Source organism: Hemiscyllium ocellatum, chromosome 33 (genome assembly GCF_020745735.1).
Source record: "Hemiscyllium ocellatum isolate sHemOce1 chromosome 33, sHemOce1.pat.X.cur, whole genome shotgun sequence".
Lineage (NCBI taxonomy): Eukaryota > Metazoa > Chordata > Chondrichthyes > Orectolobiformes > Hemiscylliidae > Hemiscyllium > Hemiscyllium ocellatum.
The window spans coordinates 23039541-23055607 of record NC_083433.1 but is presented as its reverse complement, the minus strand read 5'-3'; the positions used below and the strand labels follow the sequence as shown (position 1 = coordinate 23055607).

The following is a 16067-nucleotide window of genomic DNA, read 5'->3' as shown; positions in this document are numbered from 1 at the left end:
CCAAGTTAAATTCAGTTCTGGTATATTTCGTGGTACAGTTACCAGCTCTACATGGATCCATTCCAAATGGCTCCATCACATGTTTCTCATTTCCAAGCGCCACACTCCTGTGGTACGTTGCTACTCACTAACAGGTACTCTTTTCTTTAATTCTTCTGGTTCATCCCAACTTGCTGTTGAGAAAATAGTAGTGAACTGCCTTTTTTAACCACTGCAATCCATGTGGAGAAAGCCCATGTGGGTCTTTAGACTATCAAGGCGAGAGTTCAAGCTTTCTGACCTAGTGACAGAAAGGAAACAGTTATGCAGTCCAATCGGGGTGGCATGTGGCTTGAAGGGAACTAACAGGAGGTGGCGCTCCTATGAATCTGCTGGCCTTCCGAATCTAGATGGAAGAGGTCATGGGTTTGAAAATGCTGTCACCAACCACTGCTGTCTCCTTCCTCCATTCTGATCCGATTTACCTCTTTCGCCTGAATTCCACTCACTGCAATGTTTGGTTCAGTATCACTGCCCACAAACTAATTAAGAACAATGAACTGTGGAATAAAGGGTTAGCTATACCTTTACTGTAATGTTAACTACTTATACTATGTAAAGGTGACATCAGAGGACATGGAACAGGGACCTGAGTGTGAAGAGTGTGAAGAAATGTCCTCTCTTAATCTCTCCCATGTATAATGTGTATATGTAATAAAGGTGGACAAAGTTAAAAATCATACAACACCAGGTTATAATCCAACATGTTTATTTAGAAGCACTAGCTTTCAGAATACTGCTCCTTCATCAGGTAGCAAGTGCTTCGAAATAAACCTATTGGACTATAACCTGGTGTTGTGTGATTTTTGACTTTGTCCTTCCCAGTCCAACACCAACTCCTCCACATTGTAATAAAAGTCATTGATCATAAGTTATAGAAACAGGATTAGGCCATTCAGCTTATCACGTCAGCACTGCTATTCGATCATGACTGATGTATTTCTCAATCCCATTCTCCTGCCTTCTCCTCATAACCTTTGATCACCTTAATTATTCAGAACCTATCTATCTCTGTCTTAAATACACTCAATTACTTGGACTCTATGGTTTTCTGTGACAATGAGTTCCAGATTGAGGCTGAAGAAATTTCTCCCCATTTCAGTTCTAAAGGGTTGCCCCTTCACCCTGAGGATGTGCCTGTAGGTCCTAGACTCTCCTACTATTGAAAACATTTTCTGCACATCCTGTCTATCTGGGCCTCTTGGTATCCTGGAAGATTCAATCACATTCCTCCATCATTCTTCAAACTCCATCGATTAAAACCCAGAGTTCTCAACAGTTCCTCATAATACAGGCCCCTCATTCCTGGGATCATTCTTGCAAATCTCCTCTGGGCCCACTCCAATGCCAGTTCATCTTTGCTTAGATACAGATCCCAAAATTGCTCACAATATTCCAAATGATGTTCACTGCCATGGGTGTATCATCTTCTATCAACAACCCAGGGCTGATCTTATTACATAGTGGCAACTGGTGACAACAACCAGAAAACCAACAAGTGACAAGAATGTACTTGAAGAGAAGCCAAGTGGAGGACTTTAAAGTTAATCTGGTGATGACATTACAGGGAAGAAAAAGCCACACAGCACCCAGCCACTGGCACAGGCAAGACATCAGCAGGCCCAAACCTTAGATACCCTCCAACCTACCCATCCTAGAGCTTTCTGGAATGTAGAATGCACACACAGGTCATGCAGGGATAGAGTTGGAGTAAGCTGTTTTGTAAAGTTCAGCTTGGAGGATGCAGAACTGTAAGAGTGTCTCAGCAGCGAGAGATGTGCACCAATTGTAACTTTCCCACATCCCTGCCACATTGAGTGGTGGGGACATATCCTCACCGGAGCCAAATCTGCTCCATTATCAATGGGAGATTTAAGAATAATTTGCCCAAACAGCAGTAAAGGATTTCCATCTGAAGGGCAGAAGTTTGGACACAGACAACTCAAGTCTACAATTGTCAAGGAAATCGCAAATGCAAAAGAACAAGTATCCTCCTTCTTGATGGATTTCTGGTATACAGATATCATGGATAAAGGCAGGAAAACTCAGTTTGCTTTAGATATGAGGACATGTGTCTCCATTCAATGGGATTCCACACCATGATTGTAACCCAGATGTCTCCAAGTGCCTTTAATTCAACTTCAAGGTGCAAGAGGTATCTGCGAGAGGCAGATACAGTCTGAGCTTCATCATAATGGGAAAGAGATCATCAATGTTTGGACATCATTTCTAATCACAATTCCTATTTATTACTTGTAGGTGCTTTTGAGGTTTTGAGCCAACTTTGTTTAGAATCAGTGTCCATGACAGAAACTCCATCCACAAAACCGCAGGGAAATAATGTAGATCTTTCATTTCTCTTTGGGGCAAAGCTAGAAGAAATGGGAGGGATGAAGGTGGCCGGCTGGAAGAGGGTTTCTTCAGGAAGGAGTGGCAGAGAATGGAGCTGCCACTCGTGTTGTTGATTTTGTGGAAGCAGTATCATGAATCTTCCTGTACCTTTTGACTCCACTACCAACAATCATGGCATCTCTGTATCTCTTGGAAAGAGAATCAACTCTTTTTGGAACAAAGCAACAAAGAGCTGCATTTATCTGTCTATTCCAGTGAGCTCACCGATCAAAAAAAAACAGCAGCAGCAAATACAATTAGGTGTGGAAATTTCTACTTGTAATGAATGTCAGAAGCCATGCAGGGATGGAAAAAAAGACTGACATCCTGAAATCTCCATTTCTGTCAGTATATTCAACATTAATGATGGTGAGTATCTAAATAAAATTTCAGGAAACTCAATAAAACTAGAGGACTTGCCAGTGTTTCAGGCTAAGTGCAGTGAACAAACACTAATTGTAGACACTCAAGCAGTGAGAGGGAAAGCAGATGAAGACAATTTTAAAGTGTTTCACCCACAAATGAACACTAGTGAAGTTTCAAAACTTACTTCCAACATTTAGAATTAAAAACAGATCTTCAAACATACATGAAGGAGATTTCAGAACTTTGACACAGATTCATGAGCATTGAAGATTCAGAGAGGCTGGATTGTACCTTGCGTGTATAGATTTGGATCATCATAGAATCCCTACAGTGTGAAAGCCCATCAAGTCCAAAGAGCATCCCACCCAGACCCAACCCCCTATTCTAACCTTGTAACCCTGCATTTCCCCTGGCTAATCCATCTAACCTAACATCCCTGGCTATTATGGGCAATTTAATATGGCCAATCCCCTAGCCTGCACATCTTTGAATGGTGAGACGAACCAGAGTACCTGGAGGAAACCCACATTTCTATTAGCAGAAATCAACTGCATATGGCATACATTTACATGCCAGACGTTCTGAAGAGTGATCCATGAACTATGAATTTGTATAGCATGTTTTGTCCTCTTTCATTTTCAAATGTTCCACATCAAAAATAACCACTAACAAAAGATAAAGATCAGTTTATAACACAGTGGCTGAAAGTTACTGAGTAAAAAGGTGATGCAGATATGCACTACGTTATAGATACAAAGATTAAAAATAGGTACAGATGAAAGCTATTTATAAAGATGAAAGTAATCTTTACTCAGAGACTAGTAAGGGTGTGGAATGCTTTGTCTGCAACGGTAGTAGATTCGCCAAGTTTAAGTGCATTTAAGTTGTCATTGGACAGGCATATGGACATACATGGAATAGTGTAGGTGGAATGGGCTTCAGATTAATATGACAGGGCGGCGCAGCATCGAGTGCCGACGGGCCTGTACTGCACTATAATGTTCTATGTTCAAGTCCCACCTATGTTCAAGGTGGGACTTGAATCCTGTCAAAGGGTAAGGAACTACCATGTACTACAAGAGGTCCTCTCAGAATTCTTCTTGGAGTTCTGTCAAAAATGGTGGTTCATTGCCTGTCTTAACTTAAAAGAGTTACAGCATTAATTTTGAGGAATTATTTTTATAGAAACAAAGTCAGTTATGTCAGGCTGTGATGTCCTTCTAGACACTTGTTCTTTCAGAAGATTTGAATTCTCACAGCTTTAAAAAGATCTTGTTCAAGGTTTTGTCTTGTCCAAAGTTTAATCAAATTCTGAGCGTCTTTCTTTATGATTTGATACTGAGGTAATACACAAGTCTGTCTGCTTTTTTGGACTGTATTGAATGAACATAAACAAGTAATTTTACTGCTAAGGTCCATCTTGCAAGATTTAGTGTCTATTTTTTAAAAAAACCAATTGGCTTCCTTTGCAAATTATGTAATATTATCAATGTACTGTCATAACAAGACAATGAGCAAACAACATTCAGATGAACTTTACAGATTCAAACCTCTGAAACAGATCACCAAGAGGTGGTTCAGCAGCTATGGGAAGCTATTGAAAAACTATCAAGGCAGAAGGAGACGTTTAAGTCCAAATTCAGTCAATCAATATTGAATATTTTGAGATTATAACTCAGCAGAAATGTCAACTAAAGTCTGCAATTGAGTCTCATCAGCTAGCCATATAAGTATTCAAGTTTTCTATTAGTAAAAACAGCAGAGCATTTCTAGAGCTCAGGAATACCTTAGAAATGTTTAAAGCCAAGCATCAGTTAAGAGCAGCTAAAAGACCAGCCCTATTAGCAATCACACAGAGCTATATAGCCACAGACCTGGATTCACAAATTACAAAGGTCCCAGTACAGTACATATTATAGCACAGGAATGCACAAATGCTGTACCACATCCAAAAAGATTACAGTACTATCAGATGGAAGTGTTTGCTGTTTGCACACTTGCCTTCATTGCTCAGACCATTATGTGAAGGAGTTGGGACGTCATGTTTGTAGTTATACTTTTGGAGGAATGTGTACTGTTCTGGTCACCCTGCTATAGGAAGTATGTTATTAAATTGGAGAAGGTACAGACAAGATTTACAAGGATGTGACTGGGTCTGGAGGATTTGTGTCATAAGGAGAGGCTGGGACTTTTCTCACTGGAACGTGGGAGGTTGAGGGATGACCTTACAGAGGTTTGCAAATTCATGAGCTGCACGAGGGACTTGAAAACTAGAGGGCCTATTTTTAAAGTGATCTTAAAAAGGGCCTGAGAGACAACTTTATCACACACAGAATGGTTCATATGTGGAATGAACTGTCAGAAGAAGTTCATAGATTCATACAGCACAGAAAAGACTCTTTGGCCCACCAAGTTAGCACCAATGTAACTCCCACTAAAAGTGCACTAATTCCAATTTCTTGTACTTTTCCTATATCCTTGAATGTTATTTTTTTTAAAGATTGTAAGATTTCTGGCCTCCACTACCTTCCCAGGCAGTGCACTCCAGATTCCCACCACCCTCTGAGTGAAAAGATTTTTCCCAAATCCCCTCTGAATTTCTTGCCCTTTGTCCTAAAGCTATGTCCCCTCATGATTGACCCCTCTTCAAAGGGGAACAGCTGCTCCCTACCGACCCTGTCCATACCCCTCATAATCTTTTACATCTCAATCATATCCCTCCTCAGTATTTTCTGCTCTAAAGAAAACAATCCAAGCCTATCTAGTCTTTTCTTAAAACTCAATCCGAGGCATCCTAGTGAACCTCCTCTATACCCCTCCAGTTCTATCACATCCTTCTTGTGTCCCCACCTCCTGGCTACTGCTGCAGTGTTTCATGACTGCTGTTGGAAGCCAAATGCCCTGTAGAGTCTGGGTCTGACTTTATACTGCATTAAATTTATAGGATTGCCAGTTATTGTGTCCCTGCCTCCTGGCTGCTGCTGTGAGGTTTCCTGACTATTGCTCCAAGCTAAGGGCTCTGTAGAGACTAGGCCCAAATCCACACTGCACTAGATTCCTAGGCTTACTGGTTACTGTGTGCCCACTTACCAGCTGCTGCGGGATTTCCCAACGGCAGCTGCAAGTTAAGTGCCCTGTAAAGACTCAAAACGAATCCTTACAGTGCAAAAAGAGGCCATTCAGCCCATCAAGTATTGTTACGACATGGGGTAACCCCTCGCCCCGGTTATTTTAAACCAACAACACAGAAAAGATTTATCCCATGCAGTAATGTGTGAAAATTCGAGAGGCCAGGAATTACTAAAAGTAAAAGTAACAACTATAACAGAGAATAATTAACTAACAACTATTTAGTACTCCTTCCTCTAACCTATCTTTCACTTCCCCTTCTGTAATACTAGTCTGATAAATGTTAAGCAGGAATTTTAACAAATTTCAAAAGCAGCCAACTGTCAAATCTTCTCTGTATATCTTCCTCTGTTGTCTTTTCTTCTTCTTAGGGATTTCTATTTCACAGGTCACTAATCGATAAAGGTACCTTTAAAAGAGTTATTCTGTAGTCTGCATGTGTTGATGGCTTGGCAGTTCTCCTTCAACTGTTCAAGTTTTCTCAGTCTTATACCCGAAAGCATCAGATTGTGTCATTGATTTTTAATATTGTTAATATACTAATTTCAAACTTAATTTGACTTTTTTTAGGGTGTAATTTAAACTGATTGGCACAATTCAAATTTGTTTTTGTCTCTAGGCAACCAGCTACACTGGCTGCTGGACCAAGAGGTTACATTGTATCTTGTTCAGAACACTTGGTGTTGTCAGATAGTTCTGCTACGTTTTAACTTTCCTAAAGGTACAGTACACCCACATCTTCATAACAATATGCAGCAACCTTCTGAAGAGCATCCCTTCCAAACCTAGCCCTTTACCATATCCCCATATTCCCCATATATATCATTATGGACTAGGCCAGTCACCACCACCACCAACCCCACCCCAAATATTTTAAAAAGGTAGCCTAGACCCTAACTTTTTTCTTATTTTAAAGGAAGATGTGAAGTGGATATTCTAGGTGTAATGCAGCTGGTCAACCCATTTGGCTTTAAGGAAAACAATTTATTTAAACACTACCCAGTTGAACAAAAGGAAGTAAAATTTATAATAATTTAACTGTTGGAAAATTTAACCAACCCATACGGTAACTATTACTAATTGACTCTTCCAATACGGTAGCATTCCTTAAACATTTGGTAGCTCAGTGGTTAGCACTGCTGCCTCACAGCACCAGTGACCCGAGTTCGATTCCTGCCTCGGGTGATTGTCTGTGTGGAGTTTGCACATTCTCCCCGTATCTGTGTGGGTTTCCTCCGGGTACTCCGGTTTCCTCCCACAATCCAAAGATGTGCAGGTCAGGTGAATTGGCCTTGCTAAATTGCCCATAGTGTTAGGTGCATTAGTCGGGGTAAGTATAGGATAAGGAAATGGGTCTGGGTGGGTTATTTTTCAGAGGGTTGGTGTGGACTTGTTGGGCCGAAAGCTTTCTCCCCACACCCACCCTCCTCTAGCTTATCTCTCCACGCTTCAGGTTCTCTGCCTTTATTCCTGATGAAGGGCTTTTCCCCGAAACGTCAATTTCGCTGCTCCACGGATGCTGCCTGAACTGCTGTGCTCTTCCAGCACCACTAATCCAAAATCTGGTTTCCAGCATCTGCAATCATTGTTTTTACCTTGTTGGGCCAAAGGGCCTGTTTCCATTCTGTAAGGAATCTAACCAAATCTTGTGGTGGAAAATCGTGAATACGTGACAAAATTAAACTCTTTAGCCAAAAAGTACATTCAAACGTAGATGTTTACAGGCAGGAGGGAACAACATCCAAAGAGATTTTAGAAGAAAGTTAGAGGAGTTCTTTATTGAAGCCTGCAACTCCCCTGGATTCACACACTTTGTGACTGCTACAGCTAAAACAAACTAGAAAAAAACCTGAACTGGGCAAACTGGCCACTCTTGTTCTATTGTTAAACCAGACACTTTGCCACCTCTGCCTTTACAACCTCTTTGCAAAGAAAATACCACGGACAAAATAACCTTCTTAAAATGACAGCATCGACACAATACCATGGCCATTCCACCTAACCTGCATATCTTTGGACTGTGGGAGGAAACAGAGAATGTGCAAACTCCACACAGTCACCCAAAACTGGAAACGAATCTGGGTCTCTGACACTGTGAGGCAGTAGTGTTAATCACTGTGACAGTGTATTGCCCAAATGGTATACGTAGATACAGTTACAACATTTAAAAGACATTTGGACAGGTAATGAATAGAAAAGTTATAAAGGGATATGGATCAAACACAGGCAAGTGGGACTAGCTTAGTTTAGTAAACTTGGTCAGAATGCACAAGTTGGATCCAAGGGTCTGTTTCTGTTCTGTATGACTCTATAACCATATATCTGTATAACCGTAGCTGTGAAAGCACCGATACTAGCTACCTTTCCCATTACCAGTGAGACCCTAGTAGAGAAAGTGCAAGATCCTGATGTTAAACCTGCAAATAGGTCTGCAAATCAAAGTACACCACAGGAACTTCCTATGGATCCTAATCCAGATGCAAGTGTTCAAGACAGTCTGATTCCCTCAAATATTCTAGTGATTTTATTGTTGATGTTGGTGCACTCCTGCCTTCTGTTTCTGAGGTGTCCTTGTGTAACCTCAAGCTGAAGTTAAGTGTAGAGGCATTACCATCACATAAGGAAGAATAAATGCCTTCCATAGGAGAGATAGAGAAATCATCATTTTCTCGACTGCAAAATTGTTTTCAGAATACTCATTGTTCTTCATTTCATTGACTAGATTAATCTCTGGATCACACTGTTGTGCAAAATGAAATGAGAGGGTGATTTTTTTGTTCATTATGTTCTGTTTTCAAAGATTTGTGATTATTCAAGTTCTGGAAGCTTATCTCTTTAATCAGCTTTTCCTTAATTCTACATGTTAATTTAACATTCACTGGACGTATCACAGCCCAAGTGCCAGAAGAGAAGCTGCCATCACAGTCGAATAATGCATTTGGCATCCAAGGAAATGATCAGGGAGCACATACATACTAAAAGTCCTCCAGGAGAGCCAAGAACACTGGCATAATTGACACCGCGGGTGAAAGAGATTTCGGGTAGTGGGAACATAGAAGTTGGATGGAAATTGTAAATAGTTCATGAGGTTAACTGTTTGTGAGAAGAGAAGACTTGGGGGAGATATAGAGAAAAGGGTTAATGGTATAGTTTTATTGTAATAATAGCTACTGAGCATGTGCATAGGTAACTATGTCATGATGATGTCAGATCATATACTGAGTCCCCATTGTGTAGTCTTCCAGACATGTCCTGTCTAATCGTCTCCTGTATAAAGTGTGCATACTTAATAAAGGTTGTTGATGTTCCCTGACATGGAAGTGGACTTCCCTTCTGAGAACAGCCAAACCTGACTTCATAATATAAACTATCAAACTGAGGAATGCAGTCATTTCCCTGTGTGCGTCAACTGTTTCAGGCAGATTCAGTTTTACACTGAATGATAGGATGACCTGAGTTATCTCTTTCCTTGACAGATGTCCCTGATTCTCCAGAGAAAGTGTGTTTGTCAGTAACTGGTACTACATCCCTTCGAGTCACATTCCAGGAACCAGCAAGGAGCAACACCTTGATAATCACTCGCTACAAAGGTAATCTGATATAATTGCTCCAGATGTCTCTGCTGCAACTTGTCTGCTGTAGGGCTGCTAGCTGTTTAATTTGTGAGCAGGCTTTGCAGAATTTCTGTTCTGTGCAGAATTTCTTTCCATCTCTACCACTGGGTAAGGCTGTGAGTAACTGAATAATATTTCACAGGAAATGAACAAAGTCAACCACACTGTATTGTATTAACTGATCTCTGTCAGTCACAACTTTCCAACTGACCTCAGCACACCTCCTTTAAGTGAGGGGAAAATCAAATTAGGAGTGTGCTCCTAATCACTGTCAAGTGTCTGTGTGTTAGAGAGAGAGAGAGGGAGAGAGAGACCCTGAGTGAGCACATGACTGTGCTCAGTTATGGTCTCTGCTCCAGTGGTCACAAAGCCTGCCAACACTCATTGCGTAGTATTAGACTGTAAGAATAGTAACATTGGCAAGAGACTGGAGGACACTGGCCACATGTATAGCTGAGTAAGAGAGTGCACTACTTACAAAAGAGGTTGGGAAAAAATTGGTAAGAAAAATATTTGTTCAAAAGTAAGTTCAACAGTATCAGACTACCATTTTGAACTATACCAATACTGATTTCTTCTTGTTATAACTGTAAATGGCATTGTTAAGACCACACTTCCTGTTTTGATCTCGTTCCTTAAGGATGCATTTACATTGGAAGCAGTTCCAAGAAGGTTCACATTCTTGGGATGAAGGAGTTGTCCTATAATAAAAAGTTGAGCAGGCTAAAACCATACTGATTGGAGAGAGAAACATACACACTTCTGAGGGAGTTTGACAGGGTGGAAGCTTCCTTATGGGAAAATCCAAAACAAGCAGACACTGTTTAAAGATTCAGAATTATCTTCCCCAGACAACAGAGGAGGTTGGGTCTTTGAAACATCCAAGACTGAATTTGATAGATATTTGATCAAAGAGACTTAAAGGATATGGTATTGCAAGGCACAGCAAACTCAAGGGACTGAATGGCCTTCTCCAACTCCTGTTGCTTATTTTGTTTCTGTATTATTATCTCATTTCATGCAGGAGCAGGCTCGATGGGTCGAATGATTTATTACTGTTACTGTATGTTAAAATACTACAATTATTAAGTGCTGTAGGGAGATCAGAGGATATGTATTTTTATATAGAAGCTTCCAGCACAAAACCTCGCACCAGCAGGAAATATTAAGGATGTCAAAACAGTGTTAGGCTGCCATCCTTTCTGAGCAGCCACCAAAAGAATACCTCAATGCATTAGTGGAAATTGCAGTATTTTGCCAATCATTAACCTCTGCTGTCATCACGTTTCTTCTTCAAGGAGAAGACTGAGAGGTTACATCTACCAGAAAATCCTGAAGAAACTGGCACTGTTTTCACTGAAGAAGATTAAAGCTGAGAGGTGATCTCATTGGGGCCCAGAGAAGCAAGGCTGAGATCGTAGAAATGAAGCCAAGGCTGGGGAAGCAAGGTGGGAGTAAAGCAAGTTACCAGGCAGGGCAGGGATAGAGACAGAGAGACAGACAGGAGACTGCAGGAGTTGGTGGAGGAGGGAGAGAGAGGGCAGAAGACTGTAAGTCTTAGAGAGGTAAGAGAGAAGGTGCAGGGTCACTGGAGGAGAGAGGCAGAGATTAGGGGAGAGAAAGATAGAGGTGGCAGATGTTAATAGGGATAAGAGAGAGGGGAGAGGCTGCATAACCTCGGGTGGGAATTTGGGATTATATTCGGCATGGACTCAATGGACTGAAGGGTCTGTTTCTTTGCTGTATGACTCAATGTGAAAAGAAAGAGGGAGAAGGAGTCTACAGGGGTGGGGGAGACAAGTCTGGGGTGGTCTGTGAGAGAGATCACTGGATAAGGAGGAGAGACTACAGAAATCAGGGAAAAGAGATAGAAGCAGCAAATGTCAATCGGCAAGAGAGTGACAGGGCTCCACAGGCTGGGGAGACTTAATGGATCGGGAAGATGAAGTGGGAAGGAGGCTGTGAAAGTTGTTGGAAGAAGAGGGAATGGGGGAGGTGCAGGATTTTGGGGGAAGAAAAGAAGCTGGAGGGTTGAGGTGAGAGAAGCAGAGGTTATTGGGGGAGACACAGGAAAAGGCTGCAGGGTTTAGTGGGATTTGGGGAGAAGAGGTGGTTGCAGCATTGAGGAAGGGAGGCTGCATGGGTTGGAATGTGGGGAGAGGGAAGGTGCAGAGATCGGGGAGAAGGACGAAAGGGAATAATGGCTGCATGAGTTGGGGGACATAATATGGATAGAGGGGTGGTGAAAGAGACAGAGGGAGACTGCAAGGCAGGAGAGGAAGGCTGGAGGAGGTAGGAAGTTGGAGAGAGAAAGAAGTGACAGGAGTGTAGAGAAGGTGCCTACAAGGAAAGTGGAGAGACAGAGGAGGCAGCAATAGAGAATGAACAATTTTATTCTTATCGATAAAGTGATACCCTGAATGGGAAATCTCTATCTTCAGGCTGTAAATGTTAAGGAGCTTTGATGTTAGGGAATAGGAATTGTAGTGGGTGTTATTTTAATGAACACTGTCAATTGTTAAATTCAAATTTGGATTGAGATCTAATTCGCAGTGAAAAGGATAATAACTGGTTAAAATGTTTCAGCTCTGTGCAAAGTTGGCCATGCTGAGTTCGTAAGTTCATTAGATATAGGAGCAGAACTGGCCATTCGGCCCATCAAGTCTGTTCCACCATTCGATCAGAGCTGATATGCTCCTCCCATCCGTTTTCATGCCTTCTCTCCATATCCCTTTAACCCATTACCAATTAAAAATCTGTCTAACTCCTCCTTAAATTTGCTCACTGTCCCAGCATCCACCACATTTCAAGGTAGCAAATTCCACAGAATCACAGAACTTGGGAGAAGTAGTTTCTCCTCAACTCAGTCTTAGATAAGGGGTCGCAAATTTAAAACAATGACTTCTCGTCCTAGAATGCCCCACAAGAGGAAGCACCTGCTCCACATCTATTTTATCCACACCTTTTATCATCTTTAATATCTCAATTTTATCTCTCCTCATTCTTCTAAGTTCCAGGCCTAAACTCAATCTAGCAAGTTTTGAGAAGACTTGTAGCTCAGATTGAAGTTCTGGATGTCGGTTTGCTCGTTGAGCTGGAAGGTTTACAGACATTTTGTAACCATGCTAGGTAACATCTTCAGTGAACCTTCAGATTAGGCACTGATGATGATTCCTGCTTTCTGTTTATATGTTTGGGTTTCTTTAGGTTGGAGATGTCATTTCCTGTGGTGGAGTCATTTCCTGTTCTTTTTCTCAGGGGATGATAACTAGGGTTCAAGTCAATGTGCTTGTTGATAGAGTTCCGATTGGAATGCCATACTTATAGCAATTCTTGTGCATGTCTCTGTTTGGCTTGTCCTAGGATGGATATGTTGTCGCAGTCAAAGTGGTGTCCTTCCTTATTTGGATGTAAGGATACTAGTGAGAGAGGGTCATGTTGTTTTGTGGCTAGTTGATGTTCATGTGTCCTGGTGGCTAGTTTTCTGCCTGTTTATCCAGTGTAGTGTTTGTTACAGTTATTGCACGGTATTGGATGTGTGGATTGGAAAAACAGGCTTCAAGAGAAGAATACTAATGATATGTGGAGATTGTTCAAGGAACAGCTACTGAGTGTCCTTGATAAGTATGTACCAGTCAGGCATGGAGTTAAGGGTCTTGTGAAGGAGCCGTGGTTTAATAAGGAATTGGAATCCCTTGTGAAAGGGAAGAAGGCGGCATATGTAAAGATGAGGCGTGAAGGTTCAGTTGGGGCGATTGAGAGTTATAAGGTAGCCAGGAAGGATCTAAAGAGAGAGCTAAGAGCAGCGAGAAGGGGACATGAAAAGTCCTTAGCTGGTAGGATTAGGGAAAATCCAAAGGCTTTCTATAGGTATGTCAGGAATAAAAGGATGACTAGGGTAGGTATCGGTCCAGTCAAGGATAGTAGTGGGAAGTTGTGCGTGGAGGCGGAGGAGATTGGAGAGACACTAAATCAATACTTTTCGTCAGTATTCACTCAGGAACAGGACACTGTTGCTGGTGTGAATATTGAGTCACAAGTGATTAGAATGGATGGCATTGAAGTATGTAGGGAAGAGGTTTTGGGAATACTGGAAAGGATGAAAATAGATAAGTCTCCTGGGCCTGATGGCATGTATCCTAGGATCCTCTGGGAAGCTAGGGAGGAGATAGCAGAGCCATTGGCCTGGATTTTTATGTTGTCATTGTCAACGGGAATAGTACCAGAAGACTGGAGGATGGCGAATGTGGTCCCCTTGTTCAAGAAGGGGAGTAGGGATAGCCCGAGTAACTATAGGCCAGTGAGTCTGACTTCTGTGGTGGGCAAAGTCTTAGAGAGAATTGTAAGGGATAAGATTTATGAACATCTGGATAGGAATAACGTGATCAAGGATAGTCAGCATGGTTTTGTGAAGGGCAGGTCGTGCCTCACAAACCTTATTGAGTTCTTTGAGCAGGTGACTAAGGAGGTGGACGAGGGTAAAGCAGTAGATGTTGTGTATATGGATTTTAGTAAGGCGTTCGATAAGGTACCCCATGGTAGGCTAATGCAAAAACTACGGAGGTATGGCATTGAGGGTGCATTAGAGGTTTGGATTAGAAATTGGCTGGCTGGAAGGAGACAGAGGGTAGTAGTTGATGGTATAGGTTCATCTTGGAGTGCAGTTACTAGCGGTGTACCTCAAGGATCTGTTTTGGGACCATTGCTTTTTGTTATCTTTATAAATGATCTAGAGGAGGGGCTTGAAAGCTGGGTGAGTAAGTTTGCGGATGACACAAAAGTCGGTGGAGTTGTGGATAGTGAGGAAGGATGTGGCAGGTTACAGCGGGATATAGACAAGTTGCAAAGCTGGGCAGAAAGGTGGCAAATGGAATTCAATGTAGCTAAGTGTGAAGTCATTCACTTTGGTAGGAGTAACAAGAAGATGGATTACTGGGCTAATGGTAGGCTACTTGGTAGTGTGGATGAGCAGAGGGATCTTGGTGTCCATGTACACAGATCTCTGAAAGTTGCCACCCAGGTAAATAGTGCTGTGAGGAAGGCATATGGTGTACTGGGCTTTATTGGCAGAGGAATTGAGTTCCGGAGTCCTGAGGTCATGTTGCAGTTGTATAAGACTCTGGTGCGGCCTCATCTGGAGTATTGTGTGCAGTTTTGGTCGCCATACTATAGGAAGGATGTGGAGGCATTGGAACGAGTGCAGAGGAGGTTTACCAGGATGTTGCCTGGTATGGTAGGAAAATCGTATGAGGAAAGGCTGAGGCACTTGGGGCTGTTCTCATTGGAGAAAAGAAGGTTTAGGGGAGATTTGATAGAGGTGTACAAGATGATTAGGGGTTTAGATAGGGTAGACACTGAGAACCTTTTACCGCTCATGGAGTCAGCTGTTACTAGGGGACACAGCTTTAAATTAAGGGGTGGAAGGTATAGGACAGATGTTAGGGGTAGATTCTTTACACAGCGGGTTGTGAGTTCATGGAATGCCCTGCCAGTAGCAGTGGTGAACTCTCCCTCTTTATGGTCATTTAAGCGGGCATTGGATAGGCATTTGGAAGTTATTGGGCTAGTGTAGGTTAGGTAGGATTCGGTCGGCGCAACATTGAGGGCCGAAGGGCCTGTACTGCGCTGTATTTTTCTATGTTCTATGTATTTTGTAAATGACATTAATTTTGCTTGTCTGTATAGGGTCTTTCAAGTTCATTAGCTGCTGTTTTAGTGTGTTGGTGGATTTGTGGGCTACCATGATGCCAAGGGGTCTGAGTAGTCTGGCAGTCATTTCCGAGATGTCTTTGATGTAGGGGAGAGTGGTTAGGGTTTCTGGACATGTTTTATCTGCTTGTTTGGGTTTGGTGCTGAGAAATCAGTGGACTGTATTCATTGAGTACCCATCAGCCAGTCATTTATCCAGGCTAATAAATTACCCCAATCCCATATGATCCAATTTTGTGAATTAACCTTTTGTGTGGCACCTTATCAAACATCTTCCAGAGTCCAGATAAATTATATCTACAGTATCCCCATTATCCACTTTGCTTGTTACATCTTAGAAGAACTCTAGCAAGTTAGTCAATCATGATTTTTCCTTCATAAAATCATGCTGATCTAATGGATAGCGTTTTGACTTTCTAAATGTCCTTAAGTGAATTAGCCATGGGAAGTGCAAGATTACAGGGAAAGGGCAGGGGATGGCTCTGGCTGCGATGCTCTTCGGAGGGTCAGTGGGACTCAATGAACCATTTGGCTTGTTTCCACACTGAAAGTATCTTTTGATTCTAATGCAATGGAAGTGCAATAGCTGTGCTCTAATCTGTCTGCAATGGGGGTGTGTAAGGTGATGGCTTTTTGTGTTGAAAATGTGTTGCTGGAAAAGCGCAGCAGATCAGGTAGAATCCAAGAAGCAGGAGAATCGACGTTTCGGGCATGAGCCCTTCTTCATTCCTGAAGGGCTCATGCCCGAAACATCAATTCTCCTGCTCCTTGGATGCTGCCTGTCCTGCTGTGCTTTTCCAGCAACACATTTTCAGCTCT

General features: G+C 42.1%; 1 protein-coding gene across 3 annotated transcripts in view; it reads left to right on the top strand.

The window, feature by feature from the left end:
- Positions 1–16067, top strand: part of LOC132831237 (ankyrin repeat and fibronectin type-III domain-containing protein 1-like) — a 125111-nt gene that overhangs the window by 63838 nt on the left and 45206 nt on the right. For all 3 annotated transcript variants that reach the window (XM_060849246.1, XM_060849249.1, XM_060849247.1), the window contains exon 6: positions 9402–9515. In XM_060849246.1, coding sequence (XP_060705229.1) covers positions 9402–9515 — 114 coding nt within the window. The remainder of the gene's footprint in view (positions 1–9401; positions 9516–16067) is intronic.